This window comes from Microcaecilia unicolor, chromosome 3 (assembly GCF_901765095.1).
Source record: "Microcaecilia unicolor chromosome 3, aMicUni1.1, whole genome shotgun sequence".
NCBI classification, from domain to species: Eukaryota; Metazoa; Chordata; class Amphibia; order Gymnophiona; family Siphonopidae; genus Microcaecilia; species Microcaecilia unicolor.
Window position 1 is genome coordinate 374,831,560 of NC_044033.1, and position 19,252 is coordinate 374,850,811.

A 19,252-nucleotide genomic window follows, 5' to 3' on the forward strand; every position below is an offset into this window, starting at 1 on the left:
TCCTTCTAGAATTTAGGTGCACATATGTATAGAATATGCATCAATAGATGTGCGCCTAAATTCTAATTAGTGCCAATTAATGCTAGTTGTTTGCTATTGCCTAATTATCAGCGCTGATTAACTCACTATTCAATTAAGTTGCGCAAGCAATTTGGCCGATCAGCCAAATGTGCGCACACAATATAAAGCGCCATATAAAGAATTTGGGGGATATTGGATATCTGGTGATCTCTGAAAATTCATTTGAGGGCAGTTCTATAAGGAGGGCACTAGGAATGCGTGTAAATGAGCAGAACACCGCACATACAAAAAGAACCCTTAAAGACAAAAATCACCACACAACCCACCCAAACAGCTAAATACACCTCCTACACCACCCTATTTAACACCCCTTCTCTATCTTCAAATATCTTCATCTTACCACCGAATGTATCTAGGATCCTCTCATGACTATGTCACAATAACACTCTGTAAGCCACATTGAGCCTGCAAATAGGTGGGAAAATATGGGGTACAAATGTAATAAATAATAATAATAATAATAATATATATTAATGTGTAATGTGTAAATGCCAATATTTCAGCTATGTGCTCTCCTATGGGGTCTGATATTCAAAACTATTTAATTGGCCAGGAATGGCTCATGGCCGGTTAGATAGCATTTTAGTACCTAACCACAGATATTAGGTGGGAGATAACCGGTTATCTCCCACTGAATATCTGCAGTTAGCAACTAGCTGCTAATCGGCTATATTGAGTGACACAGCTGGTTAGGCACAGATATTCAACACCAAATGGGCTATGTTTAGTGGTTAAAATAGGCCACATAAATAGCAGGCCTATCGTTAACTGCTAAGCACTTAACTGGTTAGCCCTGAATACTGGCTGAACCGGTTAGGTTGCCACGGTCAAAAATGAAACCGGATATTCAATGCCAGTCACTAGAAATGGCCTGGCATTGAATATTCGGGTTTAACGCCAGCAATGGACAGCAAAAGTGTTGCTGAATATTGGGGAGATGTCGTGAGTATGACGGTGTATAATTTGACGGTGATCATACACATAGGTAGAGCCTGGGCAGGGTGAACATTTATGTATGCACATGATAAAATACCAGAAGACAGTATGTATTCTCCTTACAAATCTAGGCACGAGCATTTACACCAGCTCTGTGACTGGTATATGTGCTTGTGCCTAAAATATCAGTGCATATCTGTTCTGTTATGCTTGTACTCTATAATGGAGTAGGCACCCATTTTCCTTTATAGAATAGGCTCCAAATAGGTGCCTTGAAATATGTACCCCTTTAAAGGATTACCCAATTTGTGTGTACAACATTATACATATAATTTATGATGTAAACATACAACTGTATACCTTTGACAATTTAGTCCATGTCCAAAGCAAGCATTTTATTTTTACATTTGGAATTTGTCAAAAATTATGCCCATTATTATTAGACAATATTGTTGCTCAGGCTATTGTTTTTAGGAAACCTTGATTTAGATTTCCCATCTTTTGGGGGTCGATCAGGTCTTGGCACACTACTGAAGTGATGTGTTCAGGACTGAAGAGGGAACAAATGGCTGATATTATAATAGCACCAGCTGATTAAAAAACTGCTATTGTAGGTATGCCTTATGTAAGGTTTTCCTTCAGCTCATGGGACAATGAGGATTCTCCATACTCATTTTGGTATGAAAGGGTATTATAAGAGGAGGAATTCAAGAAAGCAGCCAAAGGTGCATCTGAGATCAGGCAGACTCAAATTAGCTTTTGCTCTCAGGTTAGAACTTCTTATAGCTTTCCAATTAGGTGTGACACTTCTCATCCTTCCAGTGTACTCTAAAGCTAGATACACATTCTGGCCTGAGCTTAAAATTTAATGAGTAAACAAAGTAAAACAGTTTATACATATATAAAGCTGATGCTATTCTTGCTCTTTTGGTAGAGTCTGCGAGTTCATAATTTTTCTTAAATCTTCCCAGATTGTCCTTACAGCACTCCACTATTATTACTGAATATGACTAATTTATATACTCATTAGTCTTGTTGGAAGCTCTTTTTTTACTTTCATGAAACTCTTATGTAACGTTTGTTATCTGCAGGGACAACATGTTCATCTGAGAAAAACAGATTTTCAATTTCTGTACTTTCTTCTCCCACCTAGGTCTCTGACCGCTCTTTCAAACAGTTTGTTCCATTCAGGTTTTTTCCTTTTTATTTTAGGGACTCTTCAAAATCTCTGTGGTGTGTCCTGTGCTGAGTGTTCGTCTAGTTAGGGATCTCTTGAGTCTCTTAAAGTCTTGATACATCTGGTAGAAGGCAGAGCATTCCATAACATTTTATGATGTCCTTTCAAATTGAGATTCTAAATGTCCTCTACTTCTTGCAGAAAGTAGACTCCAGTCTATAGAGTTTCCTGATACCTTATCAAACAGATTGATCACAAAATCTTGATAATTTTTATGATAGAGGCCTCAGCTTAATTCTTCTGTCGCCTTATTTTCCACACAGGAGGCACCCTACATTATTACATTATCTTGATATTCCTTCTTAAAGATGATATATGTCATCCTAGATATTCTCAATGTCATCCTGTTTGTAGTGCTAGAGCCTTTCAATATCCCGATACTTCTTACGGAGAATGGAAACCTGGTCTTTGAAGAGAACAGGGTCTAGTCTTGTCTGTGAATGGATCAAGGGCATGAAACCAAACCAGTTAGTGAATGAGTTCATACAGGCCTGACGCTGGGCGAAGTGTTCTGGGTCAGCCCACCGAGAAGTCTTGGAACCCTAGAGATGGAGAATAGGGAATGGGATATAGATCAGGAGACATAAGGAACAAGAAATTACTTTTTAGTTCCACACAAATATTCTTTTCTGTAATGGTGTAACCCGAACTCTACTACCATTCACACCCTTTCCAACAAATGACTGTCCTTCTCTAAATCCATCTTCAATGAAAATCAAAGTATTGTTTAGAATTTCTGCTTTTTCCCCCTTGTCCCCCTACATGTCTATCCTTATTTCCTTTCAGCCTTACCATCTCATCTTTGCTGTTCCTTTTTACACTGACATGCTGGAAAATGTTTTGTCACCTCATTTAAGCTCTTTAGCTAACCTGTCTTCAATTCATCTCTTTGATTTCTTGAGTATTTTTGCCACTTCTTTTAGCTTGACTCTATATTCTTTTCCAGGCTCCTCTTCAAGAACCTTTGTATGTTTTGAATGCTGATTGTTTTGCCCTTCCTTTCCCAGTCACCGATTTTTGGAAATCTCTTTATTCTCTTACGTGTATTTGCTTTCCTAATATAGAAATTTGTTGTTTTTCAGATAGCACTTTCTAGCTTATCCTATTGTTCTTACATTTCTCTTACATCCTTCCACCCTGTCAGTGCCTTCTTTAGAGTCCTTCCTACTTTTGAAACCCAGGACTTTGACTTTTATGTGACACCTTATCAGGGGCAGACTGAGAGTACTCTAGGCCCCCAGGCACCAAGAGTACTCTGTGCCCCCACACTGCTGCTGCCCCCCCTGCCCCCCATGGCCACCCCCCACATGCTACCGCTGTCCCCGCAGCCCTTACCTTCCTCCATGCCCAGCAGCATGTCCTATGATCTCCCCTTTCCCACCTTCTTCCATCCCTGCTGCTGCTGCTGCCTGCGGCGGCTCCACAGTTTAAAATGGCATCTGCGACCTCTCACGGTAGTCTTGCGAGAGTTCACGGCCACCATTTTAAACCGCGGAGCTGGCACAGGATACAGGCAGCGACAGCAGTGGGCAAGGGCAACAGGGCAGAGCCTCTGGGCCCCCAGGCACTACCCAGTTGCCCGAATGGTCAGTCCGCCCATGCACCTTATCATACGGAGTGCTATATAAAGTACTTCATTGGATGATCACTGGTGCTGAGGTGAGCACTACCACTTTCTCCATTTGTAAGAGTCAGGTCCAAAGTTGCCCTTTGTTCATGGATTTCATTACCATTTGCCTGAGGAGAGACCCTTGTAAGGAATCTAGGATCTCTCTCCTTCTGACTCTGCAGACAAGATACTCAAATTCACATCAGACAGGTTAAAGTCTCCCAAAAATACCACGTTCCCTGTCTTTCCCACCTTTTGGATCAACCAGACCATTGATCAGTTCTTTCAAACATTTTGGAGGTACATAGACCACACCAGTAAAGATGGAAGTATCATTACCCCTTTCTATTATAGTCCACAGTACCCCCATTTCTTCTTTCCTCATCATCACCTTTCTAACCTTTCTGCGTCTCTTGTGTATATAACTAATTCATAAACTGAAGGTTCTCTTTTACTTCATCGAACTGTATGGAACAGACATCTGCAAGCATCAAGATGCAACTCCTTTCCTCACGATTTTTCATTTAAAATAACTGCAACCACTTGGAATACTAGTTACTATCATTGTAAACAAAGCTAGCGCCAAGCATAGCATCACTTAGCATTCTGGCACACAGTGTGATCTCTCTTCCTACTAGTACTACATATCATTTCTATAGAACTACTGGACATATGAAATACTATAAGATATAGAAAAACATAAGATTTAGCACATTCGGTCAGACCAAAGGTCCATCAAGGCCACAATGACTTGGCAGGAACCTAATGTAGGTAGATTCAATGCTGGTTTTTCCAGGGATACAATAAGTAGTGGATTTCTCCAAACCACCTTAATGTTTTTTTTTTTTTACTTTTTCTCCCGGAACTTGTCCAAAACCTTTTTGAACCTACACTGACTGTTTTTATCACATCCCACAAGCAATAAAGTCCAGAGTTTAATTATGCCTTGAGTGAAAAAAGTTTGTCTAATTTATTTTAAATACACACTACTTAGTAACTTCATTGTGTGCCTCCTAGTTTCTATGTTTTTCAAAAGAGTAAACAGCTAATTAGTGTTTACTTGTTTCATTCTACTCATTATTTATAGACCTCTATTATATCTCCCCCCACCCCAGCTGTCTCTTTTTCACCTGAAGCCTCTTTAGCCTTTTCTCATTGGGGAATTTTTCCATCAATGCTTTGTGTAAGTGAAAGGACTGCTGCTTGTTGCTCTAATCCTCTGAGCCGCTGGCTACTTATGTACTGTCAAATAGTTTGCTGTTAAAGTACATGAGTGCTTTGAATTGTAGCCTTACATTAATTTTAAAACTGAGACCCTAAGACAGTTGTTTTGAAAATTATTATAAGTATGCAAACTATAAGTGCCGATCTACTCTGAACATACTATTTCGTGTGGGTGACCAAGAAGGTTAAAATAGTATACCTGATTTAAAAGTCACATATATGTGGTTTTCTCCCCAGCCTAATTATGCCTCCAAGAATGCCTCCTGTCAACCCAGCTAAGACCAAGCATGTTATGGAAATCGACAAGTACGTTTAACCAGGCTGAGGAGGACTTAAGTAAGAGCAGTCTAGGTGAATCAATCATTTTAGTAGAGCTCAATTTCAGCTGAAACCAAAACTGGCAGCTAGGGCAGGGCCTGGCCTGGCCCCTGAAAAGGAACAGTCATCCCTCCCACCCATATCATACTGCTGATGGTTGAGTGGCTAGTCAGGGCAGGCGAGATCTCCAGTTGCTCCTACCCATGATGGCTCCACTATCAAAATGGCTGCTGGGACCTCTAGCGATAGTCTGACAAAAATGCCGCTGGAGTTCTCAGCAGCCATTTTGAGACTGGAGCTGGCATTGGCAGAAGTGACTGTGAATTGCTTCTGCCCCAACTAGCTAGTTGTGCAGTAGGTTTGGGAGATGGACTCCTTCTGTTCGGGGTGGGGGGGGGGGGGGGGGGGGGAGGGGAAGGAATTGGGTCTGCTCCAAAGTTTCACTTTCAACTGAAAATGCACTGGCAGTCTCAGCCCATACCAAAACAACACTGAATATGAATTTTGACCTGGTTTCAGCGTTGAAACTGAAACCAAACACGCTGAGGACACTGGGAAATAGATAACTTACACATCCAGTAATAACAGCCATTTTGCAAAGGCATGTATTCAAAAAAGGAGCGGCATCACTCAGTGTTTTGAATTCATAGGTTGTAAAATTGAGCACTTATTTATTTATTTTATTTATTAGGATTTATTTACCACCTTTTTGAAAGAATTCACTCAAAGCAGTGTACAGTAAGAATAAATCAAACATGAGCAAGGAGTGATGCTGCACCTTCTTTGAACACATGCCTTTAAACACATGCATTTAAGTGCTAGCACAGCACTTTTCAAACCAGGTGTGCTGCAGTGAGATGCTGCACGAGAACGGGGTTCCCATGGGAGTGTACGAGCCTTTCAGTGACCAGCTACCTACCCAGAGACCTCCAAGGCTTCCAAGTACCACATCCTCCTCCCTTTAATAATTCAGCACAGCTGCTCTCTGTCCAGGCTAAAGTTTGCAAGGCTCACATCACTGACACATATGAGCCAGCAGCATCAGAAGTCACCTGATCTACTGGCACGTGCATGTGGTGACCTTCACGTGCAGCCACCAGTAAATCAGGTGATGATCTCTAATGCAGCTGGCCCATGCGTGTGTCAGTGTGATCCTTGCTAATCTCAGCAATCTCAGTGGTTGCACTGAATTATTCAAGCGAGGGCTCAGAGGACTTGCTGAACAGTGCCAGTTAACCGTGGTAACTCTTCTTCTTTTTTTAAAAATTTGTGCTGGTTCTACAAATAATTTATAGAGAAAAGAGCTTTTCTACCCAAATCAAAGTAACATAGTAAATGATGGCAGATAAAGACCTGTACGGTCCATCCAGTCTGCCCAACAAGATAAACTCATTTTACATGGTATGTGATACTTTATACCCAAGTTTGATTTGTCCTTGCCATTCTCAGTGCACAGACTGTAGAAGTCTGCCCAGCACCATTCTGGTACTAAGTTCTGAAGCTAACGTTGAAACCATAGATGCCCCATATAAGAGGCTTGGGGAGGCTAAGCCTCCCCAGCCCAACCATGACCTTCCCCTGGCTGCCTCCTCCTCGAAAAACAAAATTGTATCTTCCTCTCCGCGCCGGTGTTCACCCCCCACTCGTGGCGCTGGCTCCTCACTTTGTCAACCTATAATCATGGCTCTCTTTTCCTTCCTGCCCCCCCCCCGCGTGTTTAACCCTTTTATTTTCAGTGGCTGCGACAGCAGTGAAGAAGACAGCACTGCGGGCTCGCCTCCAGCTTCTCCCTTCCCTCATACAATGTCCCGCCTTCTGCGATGATGTATTTCCTGTTTCCAAAAGGGCGGAACACTGTGTGAGGGAAGGGAGAAGCTGGAGGCGAGTCCGCAGTGCTTTCTTCTTCACTGCCATCGCTGCCACTGAAAATAAAAGGGTTAAACGCACGGGGGGGGGGGGGGGGGGGGAAGAAGGAACGGAGAGGAGGGCTGTCAGGGATCTGAGGGAGGGCAGGGAGAATTGCTGGACATGGATGGGAGGGGAGGGCAGGGGGAGAGAAGAGATTGCTGGACATGGAGAGGAGAGGAGGAGAGGGCAGAGGGAGAGAAGAGATCACTGGACATGGAGATGAGGGGAGGGCAAGGGAGAAAGGAGAATTGCTGGACATGGATGGATGAATGGGGGCAGAGAAGAGATTAAATTTGCTGGATATGGGTGGATGGATGAGAGGTTAGGGGAGAATGGAGAGTTGCTGGGCATGGATGGATAGAGGGGATGGCAGGGGAGAAACAAGAATTGCTGGACATGGATGGATGGAGGGGAGGGCAGGGGAGAGAGGAGAATTGCTGGACATGGATGGATGGATGGGGCAGGGGAGAGAGGAAATTTGCTGGATATGGATGGATGGAGGAGAGGGCAGGGGAGAATAGAGAATTGTTGGACATGGATGGATGGAGGGGAGGGCAGGGGAGAGAGGAGAATTGTTGGACATGGATGAATGAATGGGGGCAGGGAAGAGAGGATATTTGCTGGATATTGTCATGCTCAGCCGCCAGATCCGCACCACTCTTTCTCAGTCTCTTCCTTTCTTTACCAAGCACGCCCTTCACTCACGAGTCGACAGTCTGCAATCAGGGTCTCCGGACAACAGGCAAATCACCAGAAGTGCTTTATTATCTCCAGAGTACATTTACTCTGCTTTAAGGCTTCACAGGCCTTTCCCTCTCCTCAGTGTAGCTCCACTTTTAAACACAGTTCATTTGAGCCCTGCTTGCAATATAGTTCAGCTTGGGCCTGCTTTCCACACAGTTCACTTTGGCCCTGCTTTCAATATGGTTTTCCCCAGCACTGCTTCTAATCCAGTACTTAGTAGCACTGCTCTTTCCCACAGTTAATGAGCACTGCTCACAATTCAGTTCAGTTAGCAATGTTTTCCTCCTCAATTCAGTTTTAGCACTGCTTTCAAACACAGTTTAGTTTAGCATTGCCTTCAAACACAGTTCATCTTAGAAATGAAATTAAACAGTTCCATTCAATGGCAATATGGTCTAAGTCACTTTCTCACTCTTAGACCTAATGACCCACCTCCCTCATTTGTCAGCACAAAACCACCTGACATCCACCCACCGGGTCAATTCACCAAGGCTTCATTCACTCCCCCAGTTCAGTTCATAACTCACTTTTAAGAGCTCTCCACCAGCACTTCCATTTCCTCCTCATTCTCCCCTCCTTTCTCCTCCTCCAGTTCCATTCTCTCCTCCCCTTCCTCCCGGTCTAGGGGCTCCTCCCTTCCCCCATCTGATTCCATCTCCCAATCACACCCCGGCTCCTCCCCCCCTTGCATAGATTCTTCTCCCTTCCCCTGATCTGTCTGCTGGTGCTGCACTGCCTTCTGGGGCTTGTAGTTTCTTAGCTCCTGGCTTCTCTGACGTTGCCCTGCCTTCTGGGCTTTGTAGTTCCTTGGTTCTGAATCTCTCTGGTGCTGCACTGCCTTCTGGGGCTTGTAGTTTCTTTGCTCTTCACAATATGGATGGATGGAGAGGAGGGCAGGGAAGAGTGGAGAGTTGTTGGGCATAGATGGATGAATGGAGGCAGGGGAGAGAGGAAATTTGCTGGATATGGATGGATGGATGAGAGGTCAGGGGAGAATGGAGAGTTGCTGGACATGGATGGATGGAGGGGAGGGCAGGGGAGAGAGGAGAATTGTTGGACATGGATGGATGAATGGGGGCAGGGGAGAGAGGAAATTTGCTGGATATGGATGGATGGAGGAGAGGACGGGGAGAATGGAGAGTTGTTGGACGTGGATGGATGGAGGGGAGGGCAGGGGAGAGAGGAGAATTGTTGATGGATGAATGGATGCAGGGGAGAGGAAATTTGCTGGATATGGATGGATGGAGGAGAGGGCAGGGGAGAATGGAGAGTTGTTGGACATGGATGGATGGAGGGGAGGGCAGGGGAGAGAGGAGAATTGTTGGACATGGATGGATGAATCAGGAGAGAGGAAATTTGCTGGATATGGGTGGATGGAGAAGGCAGGGGAGAATGGAGAGTTGCTGGACATGGATGGATGGAGGGGACGGAAGTCAGGAAGGAGATGCACATGGATGGAGGGGAGGGAAGAGAGGAGAAACGCTGGACATGGATGGAGTGGAGGGCAGGAAAGAGAGGAGAAATGTTGGACAAGGATGGAGGGAAGGAAAGACAAAGGAAGGAGATGCACATGGATGGATGGAGGGGAGGGGAGATAGGAGAAATGCATATGAATGGGGGGGAAACTGCTGAATTTAAGGGCTGGATGGGAACACTTTGAGGGCAGATGCTGAAACTGGAGAAAGGATTAGGGACAGGGCTACAGATGGTACACAGGACACTGCATAAAACAGAAGACACTGGGACCAAAGCGAATAGAAAAACTAAATGATCAGACAACAAAGGTAGAAAAAGTATTTTATTCAGAATTTATTAACTGGAATATGTCAGCTTTTGGAAATGTGCATCTGTGATATTTTGCATGTAAGTTTCAATTTTTCTAGTATTGCTGCATGCTGAGTCTGACTTCTTGAGGTAACTTTCCAGTTCAGTATTTTGCCTTCATATATGTTGTGTCATGTGTTTTTCATGTGTGATCAAGGTGCACATGTTTAGTATTTGCAGCCCTTTTTGTTTTGTTTTTTCACTAGGTTGTGTACTGGTGTTTTAGAACCCGGTGTGCTGCCTTTCCACGCATAAGGTTGTAGCTCGTCCTGTCCTTGGAATTAGTGCTGTTATGGTTTGGTAAGGTTCTGAGTGTGTTTTTGCACAAATTTGTGCATAGTGTTTTGCAGTTGAGCGATTGTGGTTAGTATATGCTTTGAGCAACCACTTTATTCTTTGACATATGATACATATCTAATATCTAATTTTAATAAAAGGTATTAATTGTGACTATTTTATTTTTACTTATTTTTTTTTCTGTGTGTTGTCAGACAATTATGAATGTAAGCTCCATCCCTGGCCACACCCCTAACCCCGCCCCTTCAGCCCCCCCAAACAGTTGGGCCACCGACCGTCTATGGTTGAAACCCCTTAAAATTTACACTCCAGTCCATCCATATCTATTCAGTCACGATGAGGGCGTAGACCATAGAAGTCTGCCCAGCACCGGTTTTGCTTCCCATTTACCAGCATCACCACCTAATCTCCACTAAGATTTTGTGGATCCATTCCTTCTAAACAGGATTCCTTTGTGTTTATCCCACGCACATTTGAATTCCATTAACGTTTTCATCTCCACCACCTCCCACGGGAGGGCATTCCACATATCCACCACCCTCTCTATGAAAAAATACTTCCTGACATTACTCCTGAGTCTGCCCCCTTCAACCTCAGTTCATGTCCTCTAGTTCTACCGCCTTCCCATCCCCGAAAAAGGTTTGTTTGCGGATTAATACCTTTCAAATATTTGAACGTCTGTATCATGTTACCCCTGTTTCTCCTTTCCTTCAAGGTATACATGTTCAGGTTAGCAAGTCTCTCCTCATACGGTTTGTAACGCAAATCCCATACCATTTTTGTAGCTTTTCTTTGCACCGCTTCAAGTCTTTTTACATCTTTAGCAAGATACAGCCTCCAAAACTGAACACAGTACTCCAAGTGGGTCCTCATCAATGACTTGTAGAGGGGCATCACCTCCTTTCTTCTGCTGGTTATACTCCTCTCTATGCAGCCTAGCATCCTTCTGACCACGGCCGTCGCCTTGCCACATTGTTTCTTCACCTTTAGATTCTCAGACCCCCCCCCCAGGTCTCTCTCCTGAGTACAGCTTACTAATCTCTCTCCTCCTATCCGGTGTCTCTCTTTTAGCTTTGTCCACCTTCAGATTCTCAAGCTGTTTATAAACTCTTTCTTCCATAAACGGCGCAGTATCCACTCCATTCCCAGATGTTCCCTTGGCAGCCAACCGTGGTCCTTCTCCAGGATTTTCCTCTGTGAACACCGAAGAGAAATGTTTAGCATGTTCGCTTTATCTTCATCACTCTCCACATAGCCATTCTCATTATCTTTCAGTCTCGCAATTCCATTCCTATCTTTTCTCCTTTCTCCAATATATCTGAAAAAGGTCTTGTCACCTCTCTTTACATCTTTAGCCATGTCTTCTTCCACTTTTGCTTTTGCTAGCCATATTTCCCTCTTCGCTTCTTTGAGTTTAATCTGATAATCTTTTCCGTGATCCTCTCGTTGCGTTCTTTGGTATTTCTTGAACAAAGCCTCTTTGCTCTTATTTTTTCAGCTACTTGTTTGGAGAACCAAATAGGCTTCCTGCTTCTCTTGTTTTTGTTTACTTTCCTCGCATAAAGATCAGTCGCCATATTTATAGCAGCCTTTAGCTTGGACCACTGTTTTTCCACATCTCCTATGCCTTCCCACGCCAACAGCTCCTTCTTCAGGTACTCCCCCATTTTATCAAAATCAGTATGTGTTAAATCCAGTACTTTGAGTTTTGTGTGTCCGCACTCCGCCTTTATATCAAACCATATGGTGTGATGATCACTATTACATAGGTGGGCACCCACCTGGATATTGGAAACACTTCCTCCATTCATGAGCACTAGATCCAGCATCGACCCTCCCCTCGTGGGTTCCGTCACCATTTGTCTGAGCAAGACACTTTGACAGGCATCTACAATCTCCCTACTTCTTTCCGATTCTGCAGACAGGACATTTCAATCTACGTCAGACAAATTGAAATCTCCCAACAGTAGCACCTCCCTTTTCATACCAATCTTTTGAATATCTTCTATCAGATCCTTGTCTAACTTCTCCGTTTGTGCAGAAGGTCTGTAGATAACCCCAGTGTGGATACAGGTTCCATCTTCTCTTTCCAGGACAATCCACAAAGTTTCTTCCTTTCCCCAGGTTCCCCGCATTTCAGCCGCTCTGATATTGTCTCTCACATACAGCGCCACTCCTCCACCTCTTCGGCCCTCTCTATCCTTCCTAAAAAGAACAGTGTCAGGTTTTTGAAATGATGGACTCAGATGTACAGGTAGGAAAGGAGCAGGACCTTGTGCCCTAGGCCTTACACAGAAAAGAGGCCTCTGCTTAGAATAATATGTTTATTTGTTTATACACAATGAATTTGGCTACTAAATATTTCATTAATTCTAAACAAGCACTATAAGCAGTTGTACTAGGCGATGACTTAATTTTTATTTCACTTTACTCTTTTGGAAATTTTTTCCTTTTATATATGATCTGCCTTGCCTGCATGAAGATTTCTGTATTGATGTAGTAAAAAATGCAGTCAATTAGAGTGAACACAGATTAAATATGTGGTTCAAAGTAAAGCAACATTATTGAGAACCCCTATGCTGTACTGAAATAATAGTATTATTGACCATCCTATTCCTCATTATACAAAATGCTGTCTGAAAGCTGCGGTATTTCATTCTGTTTTGTGCTGACATTATTATCTTCAGGGGCTTGAAATTTTCTTGTGTTCTAGCTTCTGTTCCTCATGGCAGAATGGTATTTCTGTGATGCCTGGAAGTTGGATGGGAGCCTGGACCCCTGTTCTGCTCTGTAGTTTTGACCATTCCTAGTTGTGATTTCTTAGGTCTACCAGTTCAATTTTTATTTTCATATTTCTATATTTAATTTGCGACCCGCATATGGTGAGGGTCTGAATTTAGTTCCTAATTATGAGCTCTGTTTACTAAGTTCCGATGTAAACATGCAAACTTTGTAGCATGCGCTAATGATAGAGACACCCATAATATTCCTATGGGTGTCTATAGCGTAGCGCATGCTAATTTTAGCACACGCTAAAAAGTTTGCACATCTACAGCGTGGCTTAGTAAACAGGGCCCTATATATATTTTTTTTCAGGGTTTCTTAGACATGGATAGATTTTTTAATTAAAAAAAGCTAAGTTAGATGATGACAATGAATTAGGTGTGGCTGGAACTAGTTCAGATAGTAATGCACAAAGTACCATCATTGTTAGTTGAGGGTATGCTTGTCAACCATCCACCCTCGGACAAGGGGACATCATGAAACATCACATAAGTACATAAGTATTGCCATACCGGGAAAGACCAAAGGTCCTTCAAGTCCAGCATCCTGTTTCCAACAGTGGCCAATCCAGATCACAAATACCTGGCAAGATCACCAAGCTCAGATTTTCCACTGATTTATTATTTTTTTTAAAGAGGGCAGTAGGTGCTGGTTGTGAGGGGTTATTCACTTTAAAATTGTTGGTTTTGAATGCATGTTATTTGTGGCTATACAGATAATACAATGATTAAAATTTTAATTATTGAAATTTAAACACAATGGGCCAGATATTCAGACCACGGGACTTAGCCCAGTTAACTCCCAAAGTTGGCGCTCAGCCTGGATATTAAATGCTGGACCATTTCCGGTGACCTGCATTGAATATATGGTTTAATTTTAGCTGGTTAAAACTTAACTGGCCAAGCCAATATTTAGCGCTGGCCAGTTAAGTTTCAACCAGCCAAAGATAGGTCTGGTATTCATGCGGCCAAATATGGCTGTCAAACTTGTGCTGATAATCGGCAGATAGCTGGCAATATCGTGTGATATAACCCAGGGGCGTATCTGGACTTCGCCGTTAGGGGGGTCCAGAGCTGAGGTGAGGGGGCACATTTTAGCCCCCCCCCGCCGCCATTGCTGCTGCCGCCGACCCTCCCCCCCCCCCCGCTGCCAGAACCACCTCCAACAACTGTGGCCCGCTCGCTGACGACCCCCCCGCCCGCCCTCGCCTACCTTTGCTGGCGGGGGACCCCAACCCCCGCCAGCCAAAGTCTTCTTGCTTCGTTTGGTTTCTGAGTCTGTCTGACGTCCTGCATGTACAACGTGCAGGACGTCAGACTCATAGAAACAGAACGAAGCCCTGCAGATCGCAAGGCTTCATTCTGTTTCTGTGAGTCTGACGTCCTGCACATTGTGTACATGCAGGACGTCAGACAGACTCAGAAACCAAACGAAGCAAGAAGACTTTGGCTGGCGGGGGTTGGGGTCCCCCGCCAGCAAAGGTAGCAGATGACGACGGCAGGTTGACGGCGGGTTGGTGGCAGGAGGTGGGGGGTTGAGAGGGTCATTGGCAGGGGGTCCAGGGCCAAATCTACGGGGGCCCTGGCCCCCATGGCCCCATAGCAGCTACGCCCCTGATATAACCAGCTATTCGCTAGCCTCAAATTTTCATGGTTGGTCCCACTGAAAATTCGCGGATAGACAGTTATGGAGCACTTAACTAGCCAGGTGCTGATCTTGGCCTGTTAAATGCTTTTGAATATCAGAGGAAACCTTAATAGTCATTTGTTAAATGATAAAATCTATCATTAAAAAGCTGGTGTGCCTTGACAATTTTTGCACCTTATAAATGTGCCATGAGATGAAAAAGGTTGAAAATCACTGTGGTAGCAGTTACACACATAACAGTTGTATTTTACAAACCTGGACATCCAGGATGAAGCAGATCAGGAGCTAAGTGATAAAATTCTATTTTTGGAGTTTTGAGGTGGTGTTAAAATGCCAGCCAGGTAAGCACAATTGTCCACTCAGTGGGCCACTGGGCTACGACCCTTTTAATTTTTTGTCCCACACAGAATCAGTAACCAGGGAGACAGGGGAGAGGGAGAGGGAGGGACAGTTTGGTTTACTTGGCCCTTCCTCTCCCAAGCATAAAGTTTTTCTGCTGGCCGTGCCTCAGTCACTCATGCAAACTCCACCCAGGTCTAAATGAGCTGTTAGCTGAGCCTGACACACATGCTTTAGAGCAGGTATAAATGCCAACATCAAGGGTATTTTTAAAGTATTCATTTCTGTTGTAAAATCAGAAATGTATGCATACTTTTCAGTCAAACTATGCATGATACAGACATTCAAATATTTGAAAAGTATTAATCCGCAAATGAACCTTTTCCGGAGATGCGAAGGAGGTAGAACGAGAGGACATGAAATGAGATTGAAGGGGGGCAGACTCAAGAAAAATGTCAGGAAGTATTTTTTCACGGAGAGAGTAGTGGATGCTTGGAATGCCCTCCCGTGGGAGGTGGTAGAAATCAAAACAGTAACAGAATCCAAGCACGCGTGGGATAAACATAAAGGAATCCTGTTCAGAAGGAATGGATCCTAAGGAGCTTAGCCGAGATTGGGTGGCAGAGCCGGTGGCGGGAGGCGGGGATAGTGCTGGGCAGACTTATACGGTCTGTGCCAGAACCGGTGGTGGGAAGCGGGGCTGGTGATTGGGAGGCGGGGATAGTGCTGGGCAGATTTACACGGTCTGTGCCCTGAAAAGGACAGGTACAAATCAAGGTAAGGTATACACAAAAAGTAGCACATATGAGTTTATCTTGTTGGGCAGACTGGATGGACCATGCAGGTCTTTTTCTGCCGTCATCTACTATGTTACTATGTTACTATGTAATATACCCCCTTTAAAATGGTGTGTGCTGCAGTGGCTAAAACCATTATATACATGTACGATAGTTAAACATGTAAATGCTGCTACTTATACCTGTGCAAAAAAAAAAAAGCACGCAAGGGCCTTCTGGGCTACTTATACCTGTAACAGCTGTAGAAGTCTTCCAAAGTGATTTCCTTAGCTGCAAAACTGTATCTAATTCCAAGGGAAATTCACATTTCACAGGAAGGCAGTTCTTTACAGCAAATTGAGATCTGTTTGTCATCCATCTTGCTCACAGAATAGAATTACTCATACACACCTGCTGCATCATGGTCTCCTTGTATTGCTTTTTCTGGGTGACCTTAATTGGAGGAAGCTTGGTGGTGGCTGAAACTAGGAAATTCATCAAAATATCCTCACAGTTAGTCATCTGATCCACCATACTGTGTAAGCTGCTGGGTAAGTAGAAGGTATAAAGGTAGTGATAATACCTGGAATTCAAAGACAAGGAGACGTATTACAAACTATCCTGGGGCTAAATATATTCTAAATTCGTACCTGAATCTTTAGTGTATCAGGTCCCATGCTCTGGAATGCACTTCCAACTATGTTTCGTTTGGAACAGTCTTTTTCAAGATTTAAAATTGCTCTAAAAACTTTTCTATTTAACGATGCCTATAATCCTTGATTTACTATGGCCTCAGTGTTTCTAGACTTTGCGCTCTGTTGGTTGGCTCAGGTTTTTGGCTTCTGGGCATGTGTGGGGCATGTGTGGGGCATTCCCCCCCCCCCCCCCCCCCCCCCCGCTTATCTCTCCTATATTATGATGTAATTCTATTCCTCCTATGTTTTTAAATTATAAATCACTCTGTGCTCTAAGGGTGGTATATCAAATATATTAAACTTGAACTTGAAACCACAAATGCCATTTCAACGATGGCTTCATGGCACACCTAAGCTGCTACACAATACTAGCACAAAGCTGAGTTGGCATGCCAAAATGAATGCACACCTGCTTACATCAGTTCAATGGCTGGAGTACATTGGTGTGCCTAAGTGCGCTGTACAATGCTCACTATACATAGGGGCCCTTTTACTAAGCTGCTTAAGCATCTACACGCGCCCAATGTGTGCCAAAATGGAGTTACCACATGGCTACTGCGTGTCTCTTGTGGTATTTTCATTTTTGGCACATGTCCAATATGTGCGTCTGAAAAATTTATTTTTGGACATGCGCCAAGTGGCATTTGACACATGAAGGTCATTACCGCCCAGTTACTGTGTGAGTCTTTACTGCTAGGTCAATGGCTGGTGATAAGGTCTCAGACCCAAAATGGACGTGCGGAAATTTTGATTTTGCCGCACATCCATTTTTGGCAAAAATTTAAAAAAGGCCATTTTTTACAGGTGCACTGAGAAATGGATCTGCTTGCACCCAAAACCCATGCCTACACTACCACAAGCCATTTTTCAGCACACCTTAGTAAAAGGACCCCATAAGTTGAATGCATCGCTCGTTGACTCGTCCATGGCCAGCCCATGATCTGCCCACATGTATACTCTCCTCGCAGTTATGTGATAAGCAACAATGGCGCATATGTTATAGAACAGTGCCTAGTGCTTAGGCACATAACTGCCAATCATTGGTGCCTCTGATGCACATAAGCGCTATTATTCTATAACAGTGTTGCCCGAGTCGGTCCTGGAGTACCCCTTGCCGGTCAAGCTTTCAAGATAGCCACAATGAATATGCATGAGATTGATTTGCATAGAATAACTCCATTGTATGTAAATCTCTTTCTTGCATATTCATTGTGGATAGCCTGAATACCTGACTGGCAAGGGGTACTCCAGGACCGACTTGGGAAACACTGTTTTATAACACGTGTGCACTTCGCGCCCAAGATTAGGACCAAGATATAGAATAAGAGGGAAAAAGTCGTTACTTAAGATGTTGAGTAAAGAATTTGCATTACAGTTTTTGCAAGCTCACACAAAAAATATTTTTGTGTGAGTTCTATTTCATGGGTTCTTGTCCTTTTGAAAAGTCTAGTGATTAGAGTACTGGGTTAAGCACTAGGGAAGCCAGGGTTCAAATCTCACTTCTCTCAGTGATATTCCTTGTTACCCTGGAAATAACACATGGTAACTGTTAGTAAATGAACCCCTTAGACCACATCCTCTGGGAAGTGTAAATACTCACTGTGCCTGAATGTTACCCATTCTGAGCTTGAATTTAATAAAGTGAGTTACTAAATCCAAAATATGTGGATCTATAATGATCTCCAGAAACAAAGTCCAGTGATTTCTGCATTAATATTACTTGAGTTTCCCTTTGTTAGATTATTGCATAGGGCAGCTCTATTCAGGATGTCTAGTCCTCAAGACTAGAGTGACAATTGTCTAGAAGTAAATATGGAAAATGCTCCTAGTGAAACAAATTGAAGAAAAGTATAAGGGGCCTCAAGAACTGGTATGAGGAAGAATCTTTATTCACAGACCTGACATGGGCCGTGTTTCAGCAAGGAGCTTGTGTCAGGGGTGGGCTTGATTATTGTTCCTGCTCATATAAAACAATAGTACTCTGTCAGGTACGGTGGTCTGAAGTATACATTAACCTCTGTTGCTCCAAGGAGCGCGTGTTAATAAATGAAGCATAACAGCTGAAAGAGTAACAATTGCTACAGATGAGCACTCCTTTCTGCAGGAGTCTGTTGGGCTCATTCACAGTCTGAAATGCTCCCAGTGATAGTAGTTTTGAATGCTGGGAAATTTGCATAGAAATCATACTTTCATTATTCTTCTTTGAGCTTGGGAAGAAGTGGTAGAATTAAACTGAAATTCATTTATAAAGAAGAAAAATTAAAAATTTATGAGATTTTTGTTCCTATCAGGCTTGGTTTGGGAGACAAAGAGGGCAACACAAGGCAACTGCTTGGGGCTCCAGCATTGGATAGGGCATCCTTGGTGAAGCAGAATGACATCATTGATATGAACAGCAGGGCACCTGGAACTGGCTGGGTCTACTATATGAATGCGTATCCTGAAGACCACTCTGAAGGGGCAGAGGCAATGCAATGTGTACTTATGGGGAGTAGCTGGGGACACTATAGATATAGCATCCATATTCCCTATGTACCCTTCTCCACCACCGCCAACTCCAGGCTCCGCTCATTCTGCCTCGCCTCACCCTATGCTTGGAACAACCTTCCTGAACCCTTACGCCAAGCCCCCTCCCTGCCCATCTTCAAGTCTTTGCTTAAAGCCCACCTCTTCAATGCTGCGTTCGGCACCTAACCCTTACCGTTCAGTGAATCCAGACTGCCCCAATTTGACTGCCCCGATCGGACCGACCGTTCACTTGTCTATTAGATTGTAAGCTCTTTGAGCAGGGACTGTCTCTCTTTGTTAAATTGTACAGCGCTGCGTAACCCTA

General features: G+C 43.7%; 1 protein-coding gene across 1 annotated transcript in view; it reads right to left on the minus strand.

The window, feature by feature from the left end:
• Nucleotides 1-1,436: 1,436 nt before the first annotated feature.
• LOC115464768 (exostosin-1-like) overlaps nt 1,437-19,252 on the minus strand; it is a 620,469-nt gene continuing 602,653 nt past the window's right edge. Inside the window, exons 10-11 of the mRNA XM_030195122.1 lie at nt 16,136-16,307; nt 1,437-2,796 (exon numbers count right to left, since the gene is read on the minus strand). Coding sequence (XP_030050982.1) covers nt 2,611-2,796; nt 16,136-16,307 — 358 coding nt within the window. The 3' untranslated portion in view covers nt 1,437-2,610. The remainder of the gene's footprint in view (nt 2,797-16,135; nt 16,308-19,252) is intronic.